Source organism: Elgaria multicarinata, chromosome 4 (assembly GCF_023053635.1).
Source record: "Elgaria multicarinata webbii isolate HBS135686 ecotype San Diego chromosome 4, rElgMul1.1.pri, whole genome shotgun sequence".
NCBI classification, from domain to species: Eukaryota; Metazoa; Chordata; class Lepidosauria; order Squamata; family Anguidae; genus Elgaria; species Elgaria multicarinata.
Genome location: NC_086174.1, coordinates 14,661,627 through 14,681,295, shown reverse-complemented (window position 1 = coordinate 14,681,295; position 19,669 = coordinate 14,661,627). Strand labels below are relative to the sequence as shown.

Genomic DNA, 19,669 nt, shown 5'->3' with positions numbered 1-19,669 from the left:
CTGTTCTGTGTTGTTATTGAATGAAATATAGTTTGTGCTAGGGGTGATGTATGCTTCCACCTGGAGCTCTTTGTTCGAAACATAATGTAGTGGGAAAATAAATGGCATTCAGGCAGTTCTATTCATGTAGTGCTTTCGGCATGTGAATACTTTCTTTTCTTGCTGTTAAGCAAGTTTGCTGTATAAAAAGTATTGTATAGAACCCAATACGTTGCCTCTCAGCTTCAACAGAGCTTTGCAAATATAATTTTTGACCCCTATGAAGATGAATTTTGGTTTTCACTGAAGCACAGAACTGTGGAAAATACATGTGAAGAAAAATAACCCATGTATTTACATCATTGTTATTGAGGTTTTTTATTGCAATGTTTATAAAAGATATGAGCAACTATTTGAATTATATATTCTGGTTTGCTTTATTGTGGGTTTTCTTAGGTGTGTTACTAAATTCAGGGTGTTTTATGGATCTGATTAAATATGAGTTGGAGCAATCTATCTGGGTTTAGTGTGCAATTATTGGCTTCTCTTCTGAGCATGAGGTTAAATGGAAGAATGAAGCAGGCAGAGATGCCACAATAATGAAAGAATAGAAGGCTTGAACATATCTTTGCTGAATGGCAAGGATTTGTCTTGTCTAGGGGTCTCACACACATGGCCATTCTCTCATTTGGTGAAGTTCCAGCTGTTGATAAGCTGAGGTAGATACATGGTATGAGCAGGGTTGGTTCGCTCCCACAAAACCATGTTGAAAAACCTTTGAAAATAGATGGAAATACTAACAAGGTGCAATTAAGTAGAGTTTTGTGAGCAATAAGTACAGGAGACAGACTTAATAAAGGTTGAGAGAAGAATGGAAATGTTTATTATGCTATCATTTATGCTACATATATCTTAAAATCAGTAAGAGTTAAAGGATTCTCTGGATATAATTAAATGAAATCAAGAGGGGGAAATAATATTTATTACATTTTTATACTGCTGTTGTTCCAAGGAGCTCATGGTATGTGTGTACAGGGTGTCAGGTATAGGTTTCAGCAAGTTGTAGTTAGGTTTATTAGAACTAGTTTGGAATGTCTGTGCAAGCTTATCTGTCAGGATTCTCAGGGAAAGAGTTCACACACATTCCTCCACCCTCTGACCTTGAGCTGTTTAGAGTTCCCTGGGAAAGTGATAGAGAGTTTAGAAAGGTGGAGGGGTTGTTTAAGGCGTCACTCAGATTGTGGCATCATCTTGATGGGCTGAGCAGTGCCACCCTGTTTGGACACGGGCATGATTTACAGGCCAGAGCCCCTGTCTGTCAAGTGGTTTTGAACAGGCCCAAGCCTCCATTTATAAGGTGGAGCAAAGGCGAGGAGCTTTTACTAGGGTCATCTTTTGACTCATGGTCCAAAACCCCTCCCTGATTGGATCCATCACCATTTTGGACTTTGAAAACACTCAGTACATGGACACTCTCCTATCTAGACTTTGGATTTCTAAGGACTGTGCCATGAAAAGTACTGTGAGGCAGGATAATGACTGTCCCAAGGTCAACTAGTGAGCTTCATGGCTGAGCGGGGATTGAACCTGGGAGTGGAATCCAATAGGGCTCTTATGCCTCTGCCAATTCCCTCACACCCCGCCAATTCCCATCCGCAAGCAGGACCCACTGATTAAAGAAGAAAGATGTAGTGCTTCCAGGGCAACCAGAAATGAGCAGAAACACTCATTTCTGGAATGAGTGTGAGGTTAAAGAAGCTCACACAAGGGAGCTCCACCAACTTGTCCAAATCAAGGAAAAAATGTTTCGGCTTGTTTCAGGGTTTCCTCTGAGATGCGCTAAGAGCTGCACAAGTGGTGGTTCTCCTTCGTGGTCTCTGTGCATCACACATACGGGCTCTGCGCCCGTGCTGAGCTAACATTTGGGAAACTTCTAAAGCTGAGAATATTCATTTTGGGCGGGAACCCCTCCCACAAGATCGTACACAATAAAATTAGCAGAGGTGTAAGCATCCTGTTGGATTATGCCCAAGCCTAATTTGACAACTAACCGTTTTACTATACTGGCTGTCTAGATAAAGGCAATTCGAGTCATTCTATCAATATTTTAATGTGGGCACAGTTTGGAGAAGGCTATAAATGCACTGAAAGACAGCCAAAGCCAATAGACTGTGTGTATATATATTCCCCTTCTCTCCCCACCTTCTTATCTTTTCCCTGGAACCAGTAACATAAGTGAATTACTTCATGGTAGCTATGTGGGATAACAGAGAAGACTTAAATGGTCTGGACATTACCCATGGGCCTTATGTTGTGTACACCTGTACTAAATATTTAAGAAAATAAAGAAGGTCTTAGAACAATACAGACTATAGCAGGGAAGCTTTACAGCTTTTGAAGATAATGGTCAAATTTCTAGCCCTATGGATTTATTTTATTTAATCCATTGTTTGTGAAGGTTGCTCAGGGTTTCTCTTCCAGTCTTTGCTATATACTAGAGTTTGAAAATTTTGTAAACTGCCCAAAGAGCTTCGGCTATGGGGCGGTATATAAAAGTAATAAAATAAATAAAGTAAATATATTAGAAGAACAGCAGCAACAACAACCAAACGTAGGAAAAAATGTATGTATTCCTTGTAAGTGGAGTTTGAGGAAGATGGGAGATTCTGACCAGTGAACAGAGTACTGTAACAGAAATTGCGGAGGTGGTAAGAGTTTGCCATCTGGCAAAGACCCCCAACCAGATGGATTCACTAATGACTCTTATATATTCAATCAGACTCTGCTGGAAACACATGACAGGCAAATTCAATTATTCTAAATTAAGTGTGTGTGCCAGATATGGCCTTGGATACAGAATTCATAAGCATTGCTTTTCAGAAGATAAAAAAGGCAAGTTGCCAAATAACTGTGCTTTATTACATTAGTTAAAAAATGCTGGAATATTAGCCAAAATTAAGCCTTGTCAGTTATTTATCAAGGAGTTTGTGCATCAAATCAATAGTTTTAATGACTTATTTTTGTAGACTCCTTAGTTTATGGATTTTAGTTTATTCAAGCTGAGGCATAGCTGGATTTTCAATGGACATGACAAAAATGCTTTGCTCAGATTTTAGTTTATTTGGCTGCAGCAGAGGGAGAGAGGGAAAGCAGGGCAGGGCCACTCCTTCGGCTGGGCTGATAGCATTTTCATCGGGCTCCTTCCTAGATCAGGGATGGGAAACTTATGGTCCTCTAAATGTTGCTGGACTACAACTACCATCACCCATGATGATTGACAAAGTTGGCAGGGACTGATGGGAATTGAACTACAGCAAATTTGTAGGGCCACAGGTTCCTCAGCTGTCATCTAGATTCAGCAGAGGGAGACCAGCTGCCATTTGGCTCCTCCACTCCTTGAACGGTTTCCATTAAAGCTGTGCATGATAAGAATTTTGTAACTAAGAATTGCTGCTTGAGTTTGCTTGCTTTCCTCTTCCTTCTTCATCCCTTTTTCCTTTTGAGTCATATTTTTTTACTGTAAGCCTGAGGGCAAGGTCTTGTTTGTAACTAATCTTATATAACCCAGTCTGGGAGCCTTTTAAGTTGTAGTGGGGTAAAAACGTTTTAAATAAATGAATAAATAACAGCTTATGCAGCTAATACAAAGCTGTCTATTTATATTTATTTTTTATTTGTTACATTTATATACCGTCCCGCAGCCGAAGCTCCCTGTCATTTCTTCCTGTTGGGAATCTATGTTAAGTTTGTCCTGCTGGCTGATGTTCTTATTTCTTCACAGTAGGGTCCCCGCTCCCACTCAGACAAGAACTCCCCTTTACTCTGTGGACTTTATAGACCTTATAACTGGGGAGGGGAACTTGTGGCCCTCCAGATGTTTTTGCCTACAACTCCCATCAGTCCTAGCCACCATAGCCATTGGTGAGGGGGTAGCTCATGGGAGATGTAGGACAAAAGGTCTGGAGTGCCAAAAGTTTCTCACCCCTGGCTTGTAGGTTTATGAATGCATGAGTTGGTTGCTCTAATTAGCTCCAGAAGGGAGGAGGAACATCAAGGCTTAGTTTCTTGCACAGAGGGCCTTTTCACACCTGAAATTTCATGTGCTTTGGCGTCTGCTCTGCTGATATCTCTTGAACATTGCAATGTAGAGCATGCCTCAGAATCCCCCTGGGACATCTAGGCAGGCCTTTTGAAGTTTAAAAGGGGACACCCCTTGCTAGAGGTGGGTTACTGCTGGTTGGGTGTGGGCTGCCACCTTGTCTGTACCCAGGCAAATTAACTCTACCCTATGAACTCCTATAATGATTTCATACAGAGGTTTTATTTTTTGGTATGAGAAGAGTATATTGAATATATAAGTTCCAGTATCAAGATACTTTTGAAATAGAGGGGCTGCTAAAATAATAGATATTATTAGTGTGCTTGAGTTAGAAATCCAAATTCAAATCTCAGCATAGTCATGAACTAAACTAGTGATCATGGACAATCCAGCCTCAGTTTCTCAGCTGTAGTATGACAAATTAATGACCAACGTCACAGGGTTATCAGGATTAATAAAATAAGGATGTTGAAACCCAGTCTACTTTCCATTTTCTTCAAAGTTAAGGATGATCAATCATCTCTTCTAATAGCAAACACAGATGGCTGAGTACCGACAGGATTAGGGCCAAAATGGGATCACTGAGATATAAGAGAGAGGTATCAACATACTTGGGTAAGCTTTGAGGAATGCAGAAGTACAAAACATTTTAAAAAATAAAGGTGGGGCAGCCCCCGCCCCAGCCAGATAAAGACTGTTGAGTGTCAGTTGCTAAAGAAAAAGTGAAAAACAGGGTGGAGAGAAGAGTGGCTGAAACCCTGAAAAGGGCCCCTCCTTGCAAGTCCCAGTAGTGTGTTTATATGAACACAGATAGAAAGAAATTGTTTCATATACTGGTAAAATAATTGTGAGAGTGCCAATTGAAATGTGTAAATAAACATGTGTTCTCTAATAACAATGACTGTGATAACAACATGCTTCTCAATTACATGATGAACTCTTGACTTTTAAACTATTTTTCAGCTTAGCTTTGCACCCGGATAAATCCTTAGTTGCTACAGGGCAGGTTGGCAAAGACCCTTACATTTGCATCTGGGATACCTACAATGTACAGACGATTTCTATTTTGAAGGATGCGCATACCCATGGAGTTGCCTGCTTGGCTTTTGATTCAGACGGCCAGGTGTGTATATATTCACCGTTTTAAAGCACTAGTGTAGATCCTGCCTTAGTGTTTATTCTTTTACTGTGTTTTCATGGTTGTATTGCAGGGGTGTAGAGCCTAAGGTATGAGGGCCAAATCCAGCCATCTGGGTGTTCTCGAAATGTCCTTTCCCCCAACTACCAATCACTTGGCGGTTTCTCTGCTTTTGTGCAGTTTTCCCTCCTAAAAGGTTGATACATCTCTCCTAAGGATTAACTAGGGTGACCATATGAAAAGGAGGACAGGGCTCCTATATGTTTAACAGTTACATAGAAAAGAGAATTTCAGCAGATGTCATTTGTATATATGGAGAACCTGGTGAAATTCCCTCTTCAACACAGCAGTTAAAGCTGCAGGAGTTATACTAGAGTGACCAGATTTAAAAGAGGGCAGGGCACCTGCAGCTTTAACTGGTGTGATGAAGAGGAAATTTCACCAGGTTCTCCATATATACAAATGACACCTGCTGAAATTCCCTTTTCAATACAACTGTTAAAGATACAGGAGCCCTGTCCTCCTTTTCATATGGTCACCCTAGATTAACTACTGGCAGTAAGACCTGTAAACTAAAATAGGCTGGCATTTTTAGCCCTGCCACTTTGCCCTCACCTACCAATGGAATGCACTCCAAAGAGATTTTCCAAAATGAAATTTAGCCCTCAGGCTAAAACAGGTTCAACACCCTGTACTATTAGATTGTGTTTCACTGAAGATTTTAATGTTTTTGGCATGTATATAAAATTGTGCACTGTGAGCCACCTTGAAGGTCCTGTTAGGGCCAAAAAATGCAGGGGAGAAATTGAATAAATAATAGCAGTCTACAAAACTACTAGTGATACTCTACTATTCACGGCCAGAAGATTGCGTGTATCCTTTTTAAATTCCAAAAGCCTGAGAACGCTTAACCTGTTCTTACCTGAGAATGTGTTACAGATTCTGTATCTGTTGTGAGATTTCAGCAGACTTGATAAATCTGGCAACCAGTGACAGCCCTAAAAAGGAAAAGGAGAGCAGGAAAAGAAGGATAAAGTTATTTCTGAGGGGGCAGGGGCAAGCTGTGTCTTGCAGGCACAAGCTGTCAGGAAAAAGCCAGGAGGTTTATTATTATATTCACAGCTACTGTTCTAGCTACTGTTCTGCTGGAAGTAACTTACTACCAGTACTGCTCGAAGACATTAGAGGGTCATCTAATGCTGCCCCTGTTGGCAGCTGATTCTTCTTTGCCCTGTACTGATTTCTTCATTGGAAACTGTTTTTGCTTCTGCATTGAAATATGCCTTTATCTCTTTTTATCTATCCCTTTTATCTTTGCTGACATAATCCAAACGTTCCCTTTTATATGACTGTGAACACATTTGATAATACCTGTAAACCATCCAAGAGGGCTTCTTAGTTCTGTTCTCATCCCTTGCTGGATATAGGGCCGTAAGAGAAAAATTAGAAGCTAATCTGATTTATTGGCTTGTAAATGTATTGCTCTGGGCAGATCAGGAAATGAGAGGTATTAGGTAGCCAACAGGCTTAGATAATCCCAATTGTTCTCTGCAGTAAGCTTTATAGTTAACTGCAAGCCATTATTTTAGGGTATATTTTTCCCATAAGAAGAGTTAAGCAGGAATTTAGACTAGGCCAAAATATCCCCCTCTCAGTTTCCGAAACTATTCCCATCCTGTGAAAGTGGAGGTCAAATTTCTACTGGTTTCTGGGGTTGGGGGTTGGACCTTACCATTTTTAACCTTACAAAGAGGCGAAGTGTTTTCCTTCCCACCCACCCCTTTCTTCCTTTAATTTTTTTAAAACCCACACTGCTCACAAGAGGCACAAGAGATTCTTTGTAGGTTCCTGCCAGCTGTGCTTCTAGAGTGCCATAGGAATAATTGGATGTGCCATGACCTCACTCTTGGGTTTTCCAGGAAGTGCTGCTGGTAGGAACACATGGAGAGAGCCTTGTCCCACTGTGAATGGCAAAGAGCCTTTTTCGCAAGTTAATAAAAGGAAGGAAAAAAGGGAAATCCTCAGCCATCTTGTAAGATAAATGACACATCCCTCTCCCTCCAGTAAAAAAAAAAAAGGGGGGGGAGTCATTGTTTCTTTTGAGACGGGTTCATTTGAGTCGGGTCAAGAAAGAAATTTGTGGCCTAGCCTTAGCAGGAGTACCAAGAAAAAAGAACTCCTGTCACCTCTAACGGTGTAACTAAACTACGTATTAAAACTTGTTCCCTCGCATCAGAGAATCCTGGGGATTTTTAGAGAATGCTCAGTGTTCTCTTCAAATTGCCATGGCACTTAAACTGGCACAAAAGCAATAATATTTTATTCACATCACAAACACCTGAGGGCCTGTACATGTGGTTCCCTACCAGAGGCCAGTTCTAGTGTGGATGAAAAGGAGTACATGACAGTATGTCCTATTAAACTATTGTGAAGAATTCCTTTATCAGACATACATGGTTAGTAATGAAGTTTACAGCTCAGGATTTTACAGCAATCTAGGGAGAAAGTGGCCTGTTCCAGTCTAGATTTTAATTTAAAAAAACTAGAGGGAGGGTGGGAGAAAATATTTGTGAGGTAGGGCATAAAAAGAAGCTGTACAACGCAGATGAATTTTAAATACAGACAATGAGGAAATATGTTAGAGTCCTTACTAAGGTTATCTAGAACCATGCTCATTCAGCGTTTCTTCATATTAGTTCTGGTTGACAGGGGAACAGTGTCTTGGTTCGCATGATACAATATCCCACCATGGCTTAATTTATCTGTGGGAGGCTGTCATGTCATGGGGATAGAGAAGCAATGTAGGAGGCAGCAGCTGACAAAGTTAAACAATTATGTAATGCACAGGGCACACAACTGTTAAACTTATAATAATATACAAAACTGGGGTGAGAGAATTTTTAAAATCTTTTATCACATATAGTTTTTTATCACCTATAACAATTATTTAAATTCTATGCATATAACATCATTGCTGAGGCTGAGATAACAACATTACTAATATGGCTGAATAAGAAGTGTTTGAACAACAATTAAACTGTTGATGAAGGAGCACAATTCTGAACAGAAATATTTTAAACAGAAGAAATAAGCAGTTTTTTACAATGTTATATATAAAGATAAATACAGGCTTCCGGTATATTTTCAACCTGTTCCATGAGTTGCTTCTTCAGACAGAGATTATTGATTATTAACTGCAAAGACATAATTATTAATAGATAGAATTTTAGTGAAAACCCCGAAGGACTGTTTACACATCCAGTCTTATTTTTTATGTAAAGTATTGTAAACTCATGTCATGCTGGGGGCCCATGGGTGCAATTTTTGCATGACTTCTGTGTGCACCCAGCATGCTGTGATTTGTCATGTCACTGAGGGTTAGACAACCCTCAAATAACCCATGGCTCCTCAGGTTATTCTGAGACATTTCTATTTTATTCGCCAATCAGTGTCGACAGTACTGGACTAAATGGATCAAAGGTCTGATTCAGTATAAGGTGACCTGGTTTACACTTAACAACAAACTGCAGTTTAATTAGCTATGGTTTGTTGAATTGTGGCTTGTCATTATGTATGAACCTGAAAATATGGTTTACTATGAGCCTGTTCAGATGTCATGTAAGGCCACCATGGATCGCTGAAAAATGCGATCCTCAGTGTCTTAGTGTGCTGTGTAGCGGGTACGCCCCCCATGATGGTTGCACTACCCGCACCTGCTACCCACCTGCTGCAATTGGGTTAACGGGCTTCCACTGTGGTTCCCGTGTCATCTGACGGGATCCCTGTGGTTAGATTGACATTTTGGGGTGGGGGTGGGGAATGGCAGTGACCCTATAGTTCGTGGCAACACCACATCCGGTGACCCTCTTGCCACCATAGCTTTTCTCTATGGTCACGCGGCCCTTTCTTTTTGTTTTTCACAATGAAGCGGATGCCGGGGGCTCGTTTACACTAGGATCTATGGCTAAATTGCACAGAGGAGTTACAGGTAACTTTGGAGGGAGAGAAAGGAGTGGAACCAAGTGGCGCCATATGGTTCCTGACATGTGGCAGGCCTGCTTGTTGTGGTTCTGTTACCTCTCCCCTCTCCATAGTTACTGTGCCCCCCTCCTTGCACGTCTGGATAGGGCCTAAGGGTTGTTAACTATGAACAATCCACAAAGAGAACGCATGGTTTGTTGTTGGGTTGTGAACTGTGAGTTGTTTAAACCATGGATTGTCAGTACATGCAAACCCAGAATTGTGGGTTGTTCATGGGTTGTTTTGCCAGACTACAGAGGCAGTGGGCAAGAGTGGTAAAGAATCCCAGCCTTTTTATATATCAGTACTGTAGTGCCGCAGTGGTAGTTGGAATACAGGGAGGGAGCAGGTGAAGGAGGAGGAGGGAAGCAAACAACCCAGGGACTGAGGAAACCAACCATGGTTTGTTTGATAAATCTGCCAGACAAAACCTGGGTGGGGCAACAAACCATGGTTTAAATAACTACATGCAAACCAGGCCGGCAGCTTCCTGTGTTTCACCAGAAATGCAATACTTTGTAATGGAGTTAACTTACACATTCAACTGCCACTTATGAAATATGAAAAAATCAAATAATCTCCAGACATGAGTGAACCAGCCCTTTGACTCAGTTCTAAGACCATTGGTATAGTTGCAGTTAAGGCAGCATGTCCAGTAGAACTTAGTATATCAAGTAGGAAAGATCTCCTATGTTACGTCCTGTGGCCTCTTATGAACTTCTAACCATTACGCTAATAAAGTAGAAGTTATAAATTACCATGTATTTGCTGGAAAATATGAATATAACCTAAGGCATTTCTGAATGTCACATTGATGTACTTCAAGTCTTATAATCTATTCTGAAACATACTGAAGTATTTTTAAAGCATATTGTGGAAGTAGTAGATTTTTAAACAAGTTGAATAGTTTTGCTAATATTTGATTTCTTCTTTGTAACTTTACCATCCTTTGTGCATTGGTATGCTGCTTTAAAAAGTTATGGTTGGGTTTATCCATATTTAACAAAGCTATTTCTATGTTTTTTCTCCAAGCGCTTAGCTTCAGTGGGACTCGATGCCAAAAACACAGTCTGCATTTGGGACTGGAAGAAAGGAAAATTACTGGCGTCAGCAACTGGCCATTCAGATAGGGTAATCAGCTAATGAGCTTGACGTATATATTTTTTCTTGTAATGTTCTGAAATACTTCCTGTAACCTTTTTTGTTTTTCTGAAGTACCTATCTATTTTTATGTATATATATATTAAGCTAATGCTCACGGAAATCTGATAATTATACTTAGTTTGTAAAATACTTGTGGGAATCATATTGTTTGCTATTATGGAAGGAAAATATACCTCAGCATATATATATTTTGGCTTAAAAGTAGCCATAGGGGTAGCTAATTTGACAGGAGAAGGGACTCTGGCAGAGAGATGACCTTTCGCTCTGTTTCATTTCCCTGATCAAACCTCCCCCTCCCTTCCTGGTTGCTCTTAAACCTGGTGGGAGCAAAGTCAGGTCCATGTATCTCGTCCCCTCTCAATAGGACTTATAGAAGCTCTGTGGGAGTGTATGCAATTTTGGTCAAATAAATAGATGGGGGAGGGAAGTTTAATATTCCCTACGCATTACCTCTTCCCTGATAGCTTCTTTGAATACCTGCTTTGAATTAAAAAGGGGAAAAAAGAAAAGATACTGGGAATCTCCCATTGTCCCATGTCATCCGGCACTAAAGGGTCATGAAGTGAATGTTTGAAAATTTAACTGGTGGAATAACTCTGCTCAAAAATGGTGATCAAACAAATTTGTATCTCTTTATGTAGGTGTTGCCTCCTTCGTCATCAAGGCTCTTTTCCTAAATCGTTTATCTAGAGCAGTGGTGCTTAAATTGTGTTCTAGGAAACACTGGGTTTTTAAATTTATCTCGTATACAAACTTCCTTCGAAGATACTTTGCCCATCACTGCTAGTGTTCCTCAATGTGAAGCTACAGGGGAGTGTTTATTTAGTTATTTGATTAATCCCCCCACCTTTCTACCAAAAAAAAAAAAAAAATGGCACTCAAGGTGTTGGGCTGAGCCAGCTCCACGTTTGAGGGTGCCCTCGGTAAAGTGCCCTCTGGTGGGTTTCCTATGTCAGTGGGGCCTAGGTACTTACCTGGTGGTGGCAGCTATGTTGTGGGAAACTAAAATGTCAAGTTTAAGCTGGCCAGTACAGGGGAGCCAGAGCAGATAGAAGTACATTGGTGAGTCCTGGGGCCCTCAGCAGCTGCCCAAAGACAGCACATACTGATGCCAGATCTGGTGTTGGATGTATACTGCAGTCAGCTTAGCTTATGCAAAGCAAGCATGTTTACATTAATTCGTTCAATTGATATAATTTGCCCTACTTCCAGAATTGTGGATTTTGCACAATATAGAATTTGGGGGAGGGATTTTGATAGTGGAAAAGCCGGAGGAGTTGGACATAGATGGAGTTTACTGATGGTAATAGGAATGTAGGAACAGGACTACTAGCAATGTAGGTAGGATGTGCTTAATCTGGCAAACTAGGCTTGACATTTTGTACCAGAACAGGTTTTAAAGCACATCCATTTCCTTCAGCTCTGCTATTACCAATTCTGTAGTTATTGATATTTTCCCATTAATTTCCCAGTAAGTGTTAATTTTGCCATCACCTATATAGATCCTGCTCGGTATTGAGGAAGAGAGACATGAGTGAAATAAAGACACTTACCAAGAATTAATTATGCAGCCTGCTTTCACGATGCATTTTCACCTATGTGAAAAGTCAGCTAAATTCACATCCATATTGTAGTTTTGCTAACAGAACAGTAGGACTTTGTTCAAAACCATGAAAAAGTATATTGAACTTCTGACATTTCTGAGATTTAATATATGTGGTTTCTAATTTAGTGTAGCAGTTTTGAATATTCTTTGACAGATTTTTGATATTTCCTGGGATCCATATCAACCCAACAGAGTCGCTAGCTGTGGCGTGAAGCATATTAAGGTAAATTTGTTTTGATGCTTTGTGTTACGAATGGAGAAAATTCTTTATAATTTCTTGGCATGTTATTTTACTAACTTCGGATTTTTTCAAACTGTAAATGTTATGTAGCCAATGCAGGCTAGTGTGGCAAACTCCCAGTGCCTTTCAATATTTAATTATTTATCATTATTATTAGTATTTATTTAATTATTTATCATCATTATTAGTATTATTAGTATTTATTTGATTTCTGTATTGCCCAATAGCTGAAGCTCTCTGGGAGGTTTATAACAATATGAAGTGATTGCAGTGAGAGACTGATTATCAAACTAATTAGAAGGGACCTATAGTGTAATTTTAAAATATTTGTTTCCAGTGTGAGTCTTGCTCTCCATTTAACCGAAGATGGATTGCTTTAGAATAAAGATTACCTGAATTGGCAGTTTAAATAATCACCAAATGACAAGGTCTGTAAGTAATCACCAAATGAAGAGGCCCAGTTGCAATCACAAATTTCCATCAAATTTCTATTTGTACTTCAGTTTTGTTTTTGTTTTTTGAATGGTACATTTTCATCAGCTGCTTTGCCCAATCCAACATATTGATTTGCAACTAAACTAGAACCCAGTCCATATTTTTCTTTGCTTTCAGAGTAGTACTTGAATATGTTGTCTTGCACGCACATACACACACATTTTAACAATGATATAGTTTAACATTTTTTTCAATCTTACCAATTATGCATAATATATATTAGGGATCAAGGAAAGATGATGTTGATGATGATCAATTTACCTGAAATGTCTTTTCCATGACCCAGAAGATACATTTCTATTATGCATTAAGGTCATAAATATTTTAACTGGAAATCTTCGCTGATCAGAGCTCAGGGCGAACCTTTGTAGATGGGCCATGGGCATTGTCATATAAGGCTGATTAGATTTGGAAGTCCAGGTGACTGCTGCTGATTCCTTTAGTTTGGGACAGTGAATACTTCATCCACTTTGGTCCCTGCCGGGCAGCTGATTAATAGGGACCATTAGGCCATACACTTACATATTAGCCTGGTTCAAATATTGTGCTAAATTATGGTTTATCATTACATGAATGAACCTTGGGTTCCCACTCCCCTGCTCTCTCCTCCGGTGCGGTCACAAGGAGGAGGTTGGAGGTTTTTTGCTTCTATTTTCAATTAACCGCAGTTAAACGTTATCTCCAAACCCTAACCCATGGGCAGTGGTCAGGAATATTGTGAATTGAAGTCCCAACATCTAAATATCTACTTTCAACACACTCCTGCCATAAACTGTGGTTAATTTTAACTATGGTTAGTGAAAATAAGCCAGTTTCATAAATTTAAAATTTATTTAAAAAGATGTACAAATTTTGGATTTTTTTAAAAAAGAAAAAAGATACAAGGCTCCTGTATCTTTAACAGTTGTATAGAAAGGGGAATTTCAGCAGGTGTCATTTGTATCTGGTCAGGAGGGCAGGGCTCCTGCAGCTTTAACTGTTGTGATGTAGAGGGAATTTCAGCAGGTGCCGTTTCTTTACATCTGTTAAAGGTACAGGAGCCCTGTCCTCCTTTCCATATGGTCACCTTACCCAATGTGGTACTGTGTTGAGATCATTTGTGATGCCTTGTCAAAAGAGGTGCTGTTTGTTGTGCCCTGCAAGAAGCTTAAGCCGTTTGGGTTTTGGGTTGGTTTGTTTTTGGCACCTGGGATCTGTAAAATTACTCTGATTAACTCTAGCAATTGTCATTGAAGCCAGATGCATAGCTATAAACAAAATCATGCCAAACATTAGTTTACCACCATTAAACACTAATATTCCTGAAAGGTAATCAATGATCCAATCTGGTGGAGATAGCCGTAAATTGCTTTTGAAACCCTATGTTATTAGAAATGTTGTATCTTGAAGAAGGAGGCGTTTAATGCTGGAACCTCTTTCCAGGTTCTTCCCCCGACCCCCAAGTAGATAATGTTGAGCACTTGACAGCTGAGCACTTGATAGGCGGAACTCTGAAAATCTGATAAAACAAATGAAGGGGGGGGCAATTGTGCACCCCCTTGGGCAGAAAAATAGGGGGAAATATTTCAGCCCCGTTTTCTGCAAATAAAAGAGTTAAAAAAATAATAAAGGTTCTGACTGCAACCGGGATTGCGATTGGAGCTGGGACTGGGGACTTGCAGACAAGATGGGTTCTGCCACCAAGTCCTCTGAGATACTAGGAGGAGCCAGCAGGAGGTCCAAGGGGGGAAGGAGGGGGAACAACCCACAATGAGCCCAATCGTCTGTCAGGCTCACCATGGGTTGTTCCTGACGACATCCCACAGTGTGGTTTATTTCACAGGGTGGGTTGTCATGTCATGTGAACTCAGCCAATGTATTTCAAAAAGTCTGGAAAAAATAAAAGGTCTTTGCCCAACACCAAAATGACTACGAGGAAAGGGCTAACAAAGAGAGTTAGCAAGCCATTAAGAGATTGTTTAGGAATGGCTTTTAGGGTTTTTTGTTTGTTCAGGAGTATTGTCATAGAAGGTTTTAGAGGACACACCTGTCAGAAGCTAGAACTTTATTGTCTGTCTGCAACAAGGACAGAACAGTGACTGGAAATTCGTGATTCCACCAAGGTATAACTAGCAACTCAAAACTAATAAACAACGTTTTAAAAAACATTCACCCAAACTCTTAAAAAAGGGCGAAATAAGAAGGAAACACAGACTTGTCAGAAAACTTCTGTTCTGGCCAGTCTCTTGTTCCTTACAATTTTTGTAGGTATTTTCAGTGTACAAAATGCTTTACAGTTCTTATCCCTCTCACCCTTACAGCAACACTGAGTCATAACATAAATAATAAATTGTCCGTGAATTTATTTCAGAGCAGGAGTTTAAAGTTTGGTGCTCTTTTGCTACTCCAACCTTCGTGTTCATTTTTTTAGTTTTTAGTTTTGACTGAAAAGTTTAAAAAATGACCTTAATTTTATATCAAGAAGATGGTTGAAGGTATTAGTCTGTATCTAGTCTGCACACTTTCAGGGCATTCTTTCATTATGAACTTTAATAGGTTTTATACCAATTTAAGTTAATGTTATTTATTTTATTTTATTTACATTCCATCTTTCTTCAACAGAGCAGAAGGTGGTGTACATGAGGTTCCCAGGCAGTCTCCCATCCAGGCACTGACCAGACCCAAACCTGCTTAGTTTCAGGAAAGTTGCTGTGTCATGTGCCTTCAGACTATGCCCTTGGACCAGACTTCCCCCAAAGAATCCTGGGATTTGTAGTTAGGTAAGGGTGCTGAGAATTCTCTATCCCTACCCCACCTCATCTGCTGCAGGCCTACAGTTCCCAGGATTCACTGGGTTGAAGGAACTATTAAACAAATTTGATACACCCTTGTTCAGCTATGGAGTGATTGGCTTTCTCTCTGTGTATACAATTCCATTCTAAATGTTAATAGAAATTTATTTTACTTCTTAAGTAGAGACAGATTAAAGTAATAGAGCTGAAGAGAATACCAAAATACTGTGATTTATCCTTCATTTTCATATCCATTTTGTTATTACTTTATCCTCAGCTCCTCAGATTTATTCACTTTACTATTGTTTTCCTGTTCCTGTTATTGCTTTTACTTATATTTAAACCTGACTTTTATCTCTGCCATGTGGTTTTATGCTGCTTTTTTGTGTTTTGCTCTTAATATGTGTTCTTGTTTTATGTATTTTAGTTGCTTTTGTGTGCTTTGATCAAGTCGAGTGCTCTGATAATTCATTGAAGGGTGAAATATAAATATCCTAAAATAAATAAATAGAAGTCCTTTATGCATTTAATGAAGAAAGTTGAAACAATTGGGTACTCTTGCTAGGTTTCCAAACACCAACATGGAGCTATGTTCTACCTTGAATCATAAATGCTGCAGACATGCTTTTTGTTATTTTTCATTCTGTAGTTTTGGACACTGTGTGGAAATGCCTTGACAGCCAAAAGAGGAATATTCGGCAAAACAGGAGACCTACAAACTATCCTCTGTTTGTCCTGTGCAAAAGATGATGTTACGTACTCTGGTGCTTTAAATGGAGACATCTATGTCTGGAAAGGGCTCACCTTAGTCCGCACAATTCAAGGAGCTCATGGTGTAAGTTGCTTCTCAGTGCTGCTTTATGAAAATGAGGCATGTCCTCTGAACTCTGTCTGTCTGTTATGCCACTGAGATAATTCAAGTGATTGCATTCTCTGTCATGCTCGAAGAGCTCTTGGGGAGTTACATTAATTCAAATGATACTTAGTAGATTTTATATTCTTATCATTATTACTTCGCTGCATCTTGTGTTATTGCTGAAGCGGCTGCTTTTTGTACTTATGACACTGATTTGGCTTTTCTCAGTATCACCTTGACAGCCATAAAAAGCCTCTGGATCGGGAAAGTATTTCAGATTTTAATAAACTAATGTTACTTAAGAGGATGTCCTACTAGAATGACAAATGCTAGAGAATTAAAATTTCAGCCTTGTGTAGAAAAAAATCGCATCATGTCCCCTAGCACCTTAAAGACTAACGAGAAGAGGGGCATGACCTATAAGCATTGCTATAGGAGATTCTTAATATAGAATAACATGGCTTACAGCATCTTTGTAACGAATATTCATTCTGTCAGTTGAGAAGGTGAATCCACCTTCTTTCAGTTCTAGTCAAAGCTTTCATGATGGCTGAAATGAGCTCACTAAACATTGTTCTGGTTACCTTGGTGCTTGCAAGATTATATTCTGCTTGGTTTGTTTGATTTTTGTGAGCTTGGTTATTTAGCTAGCCATTAATTCATTTCTAGAGCCCCAGTAAAATTCCATTAATGAGGTAGGGCCATTGCACCATAAAGCCTGTTCTGGAAGCACCTTAACCCACTCCCAGCAGACTTTGAGCTCCATCAGGTGAGCATTTTATTGTATGCTCGTTACTGGGCACTCACGGATTTTCGTGGGTCCCTCTCACGACATCATCTGCCTCCCACCCCTTCCAGCCTCCTTTGTGCAACAAAAAGCACCCCAGCAAGTCCAACTTACTTTTAAAGATGGAAGTTGCTGCTATCTCCTGTGGGGGATCTACACTACTGTTTTAAAGTGCTTTAAAGTGCTTTATAACAGTTTTGACAACTGTTGGGGCCCAAGACACACTGCATATACAGTTTTCAAAACGTGTTCAAAGTGCTTTAAAGCGCTTTAAAAGCAGTAATGTAGATCCCCCCCTGCTGTGTGCAGGAGAAGCAGCACGATCAAAATGGCCCACTGAATGGGCCATGTGTACATTATTTACGTCCTCTTTCAAAGGAGAAAGTAATGAGGGACAAATGCGTGGATAGAGACGCAATGGTAAGCAAATGTGATTTCCCTCCTTTTCTTTGATAACAAGTATTCTCAAAGGGCTGAACATGAATGACTAATATGCCCGTTTTTGCTGCCTGCCTGGTGTCCTTTGGTCCTTTTCTGGTCAACTGTGCTTAGCTTGGTGAATCACATGTTTGTTTATTTAAACATCAAAGTGCCAAATGTTGTTATACAGAGGCCACTAATGGAAAGATTTGGCCTCTGTTAGCTGATATATGATGGAATTGTCAAATCATCAGGTTTTATAAATGTTTGGAATCTCACAGAAAAGACATGCTGATGTAAATCCATCCAAACGGTGTTGCATTTAATACTTTTGCAAACAAGCTTGTACTTTAAAGCATCTTGTGATGGAAATTCAAACCTACCGTGTTGTTCATTCACAGGCTGGAATTTTTAGCATGTATTCATGTGAGGAAGGTTTTGCCACTGGTGGGAGAGATGGTTGTATTCGGTTGTGGGACACTGATTTCAAGCCAATAACTAAAATTGATCTCAGGGAGACTGAGCAAGGATACAAAGGTAACGAAATATACTTTCCTTAATGAGATTTACATTTAAATAATTGAGTTTACTATACAATACCAGATATGGGTGTTTTTGCACTCCTTAAAAATCTTCTCTAATGTTTAAAGCTCTTTAATAGTTGGAATTGAATCCATATTGCTATGATCCTGAGGAATCAGTACAATACATGCAAGAATTAGAATGTGTGTTCCAGATTTTTCCTTTGTTTTCATTATTGCAGCTTACAGCACTAAATCTGTTTGCTTTGTAAATGTCTGTAAGTGAAACAACAGCAGTATGTTGTTTTAATGCTGGGTGCTGCAACAGCAAAATTGGAGGTAGTTAAATGGGCACATGTCTGGATATAGCATGCATATGCAGATTCTAATATGGAAAGTTTTACTCTGATCTTCACAATGTCTACAGTTAACACTGGAAGTTGCCTTAAATCAGGTCAGACTATTTGTCCACTGAGCTCAGTATTCAGAGGTGGCTACAGGTCTGAAAGAGCTCTGGAAAAGTGTTCCCTTGTGGGATTCCTCCTTCATGGTATATTTTGCCTTGTGGTAGTGTTGCGAGCAGCAGTAGCAACACTCAGAGCAGTGCCGGACAGATGTGCCTAGTCACCACTTTCATTTCCTGCTGTAATGCCCTGTCAGGAACATAATGGAAAATTTAAATAGTGGTTAGAGCCATCTTTCTAATGCTGGTAAGAGCACTGGGGCAAAATATAATAAAATATGTAAATAGGGTTGCAGGGTAGACATAAGTAGTGAGCCTCCCTTGAATGCTTGGATCCCCAGCAGTGTTCAAGGATGCCAGGTGCCAGCATCAGCCCTGCATGGTAACCTCTCCACAGGTAGATGAGGTTTGAGGCCATCACTGGCTAGCTGCTTTTCCTCCAGCAACTGTCACAAACTGAGGCCATGGCTAGACCAGGCGATATCCCGGTGATCGCCCTGGGATCATCCCTGTGCGTCCACATGACACACAGGGCATCCAGGGAGCAGGGAGGGATGATCCCTCCCTTGGCCCAGGATATCGCCCTACCCTTTTTCCCCCACTTTTTCCGCCATCTTGGGATGACCCTGAGACCGCAGAACGTGTGGCTGGGCGTCGCAGGTTGCCCAGCTCCTTGTGAGTAACCAGGCACAGCTACCGTATTTCTTCGATTCTAAGACGCCATCGATTCTAAGATGCACCCCATTTTTAGAGATGTTTATTTGGGAAAAAAGGGCATTTTAGAATCAAAGAAATACTTCCCTCACTGCCCAGCCAACCTCCTCCCCCCCCGCGCTTTCTTCTAATGGTTGTATCCTTTTCTTTTTTCCCTCTGTGAGAGAAGAAACTGCCGTTTGCGCGGGAAGAAGGGGAGGCGTTGAAACAAAGAGTAAACTTAACTCTCCAGTCCCGCTCTTTACTTGTCTGTGCACCAGGGGACGACGACACGCGAGTAAGTCCCATGGAAATCGATGGGACTTACGAATAAATTTGCCTAACAAAAAACCAGGTGCTTACCCAACCAGCTCCTCGCTCGCATGGCTCGAGGCTGCTGCAGGAGCTTCCTCTTT

At 40.2% G+C, this 19,669-nt stretch overlaps 1 protein-coding gene across 1 annotated transcript in view; it reads left to right on the top strand.

Moving 5' to 3' along the window:
* The window catches only part of EML6 (EMAP like 6), a 168,546-nt gene that overhangs the window by 49,463 nt on the left and 99,414 nt on the right, over window positions 1-19,669 (top strand). The window contains exons 2-6 of the mRNA XM_063123822.1: window positions 5,042-5,201; window positions 10,269-10,367; window positions 12,161-12,229; window positions 16,163-16,348; window positions 17,978-18,113. Coding sequence (XP_062979892.1) covers window positions 5,042-5,201; window positions 10,269-10,367; window positions 12,161-12,229; window positions 16,163-16,348; window positions 17,978-18,113 — 650 coding nt within the window. The remainder of the gene's footprint in view (window positions 1-5,041; window positions 5,202-10,268; window positions 10,368-12,160; window positions 12,230-16,162; window positions 16,349-17,977; window positions 18,114-19,669) is intronic.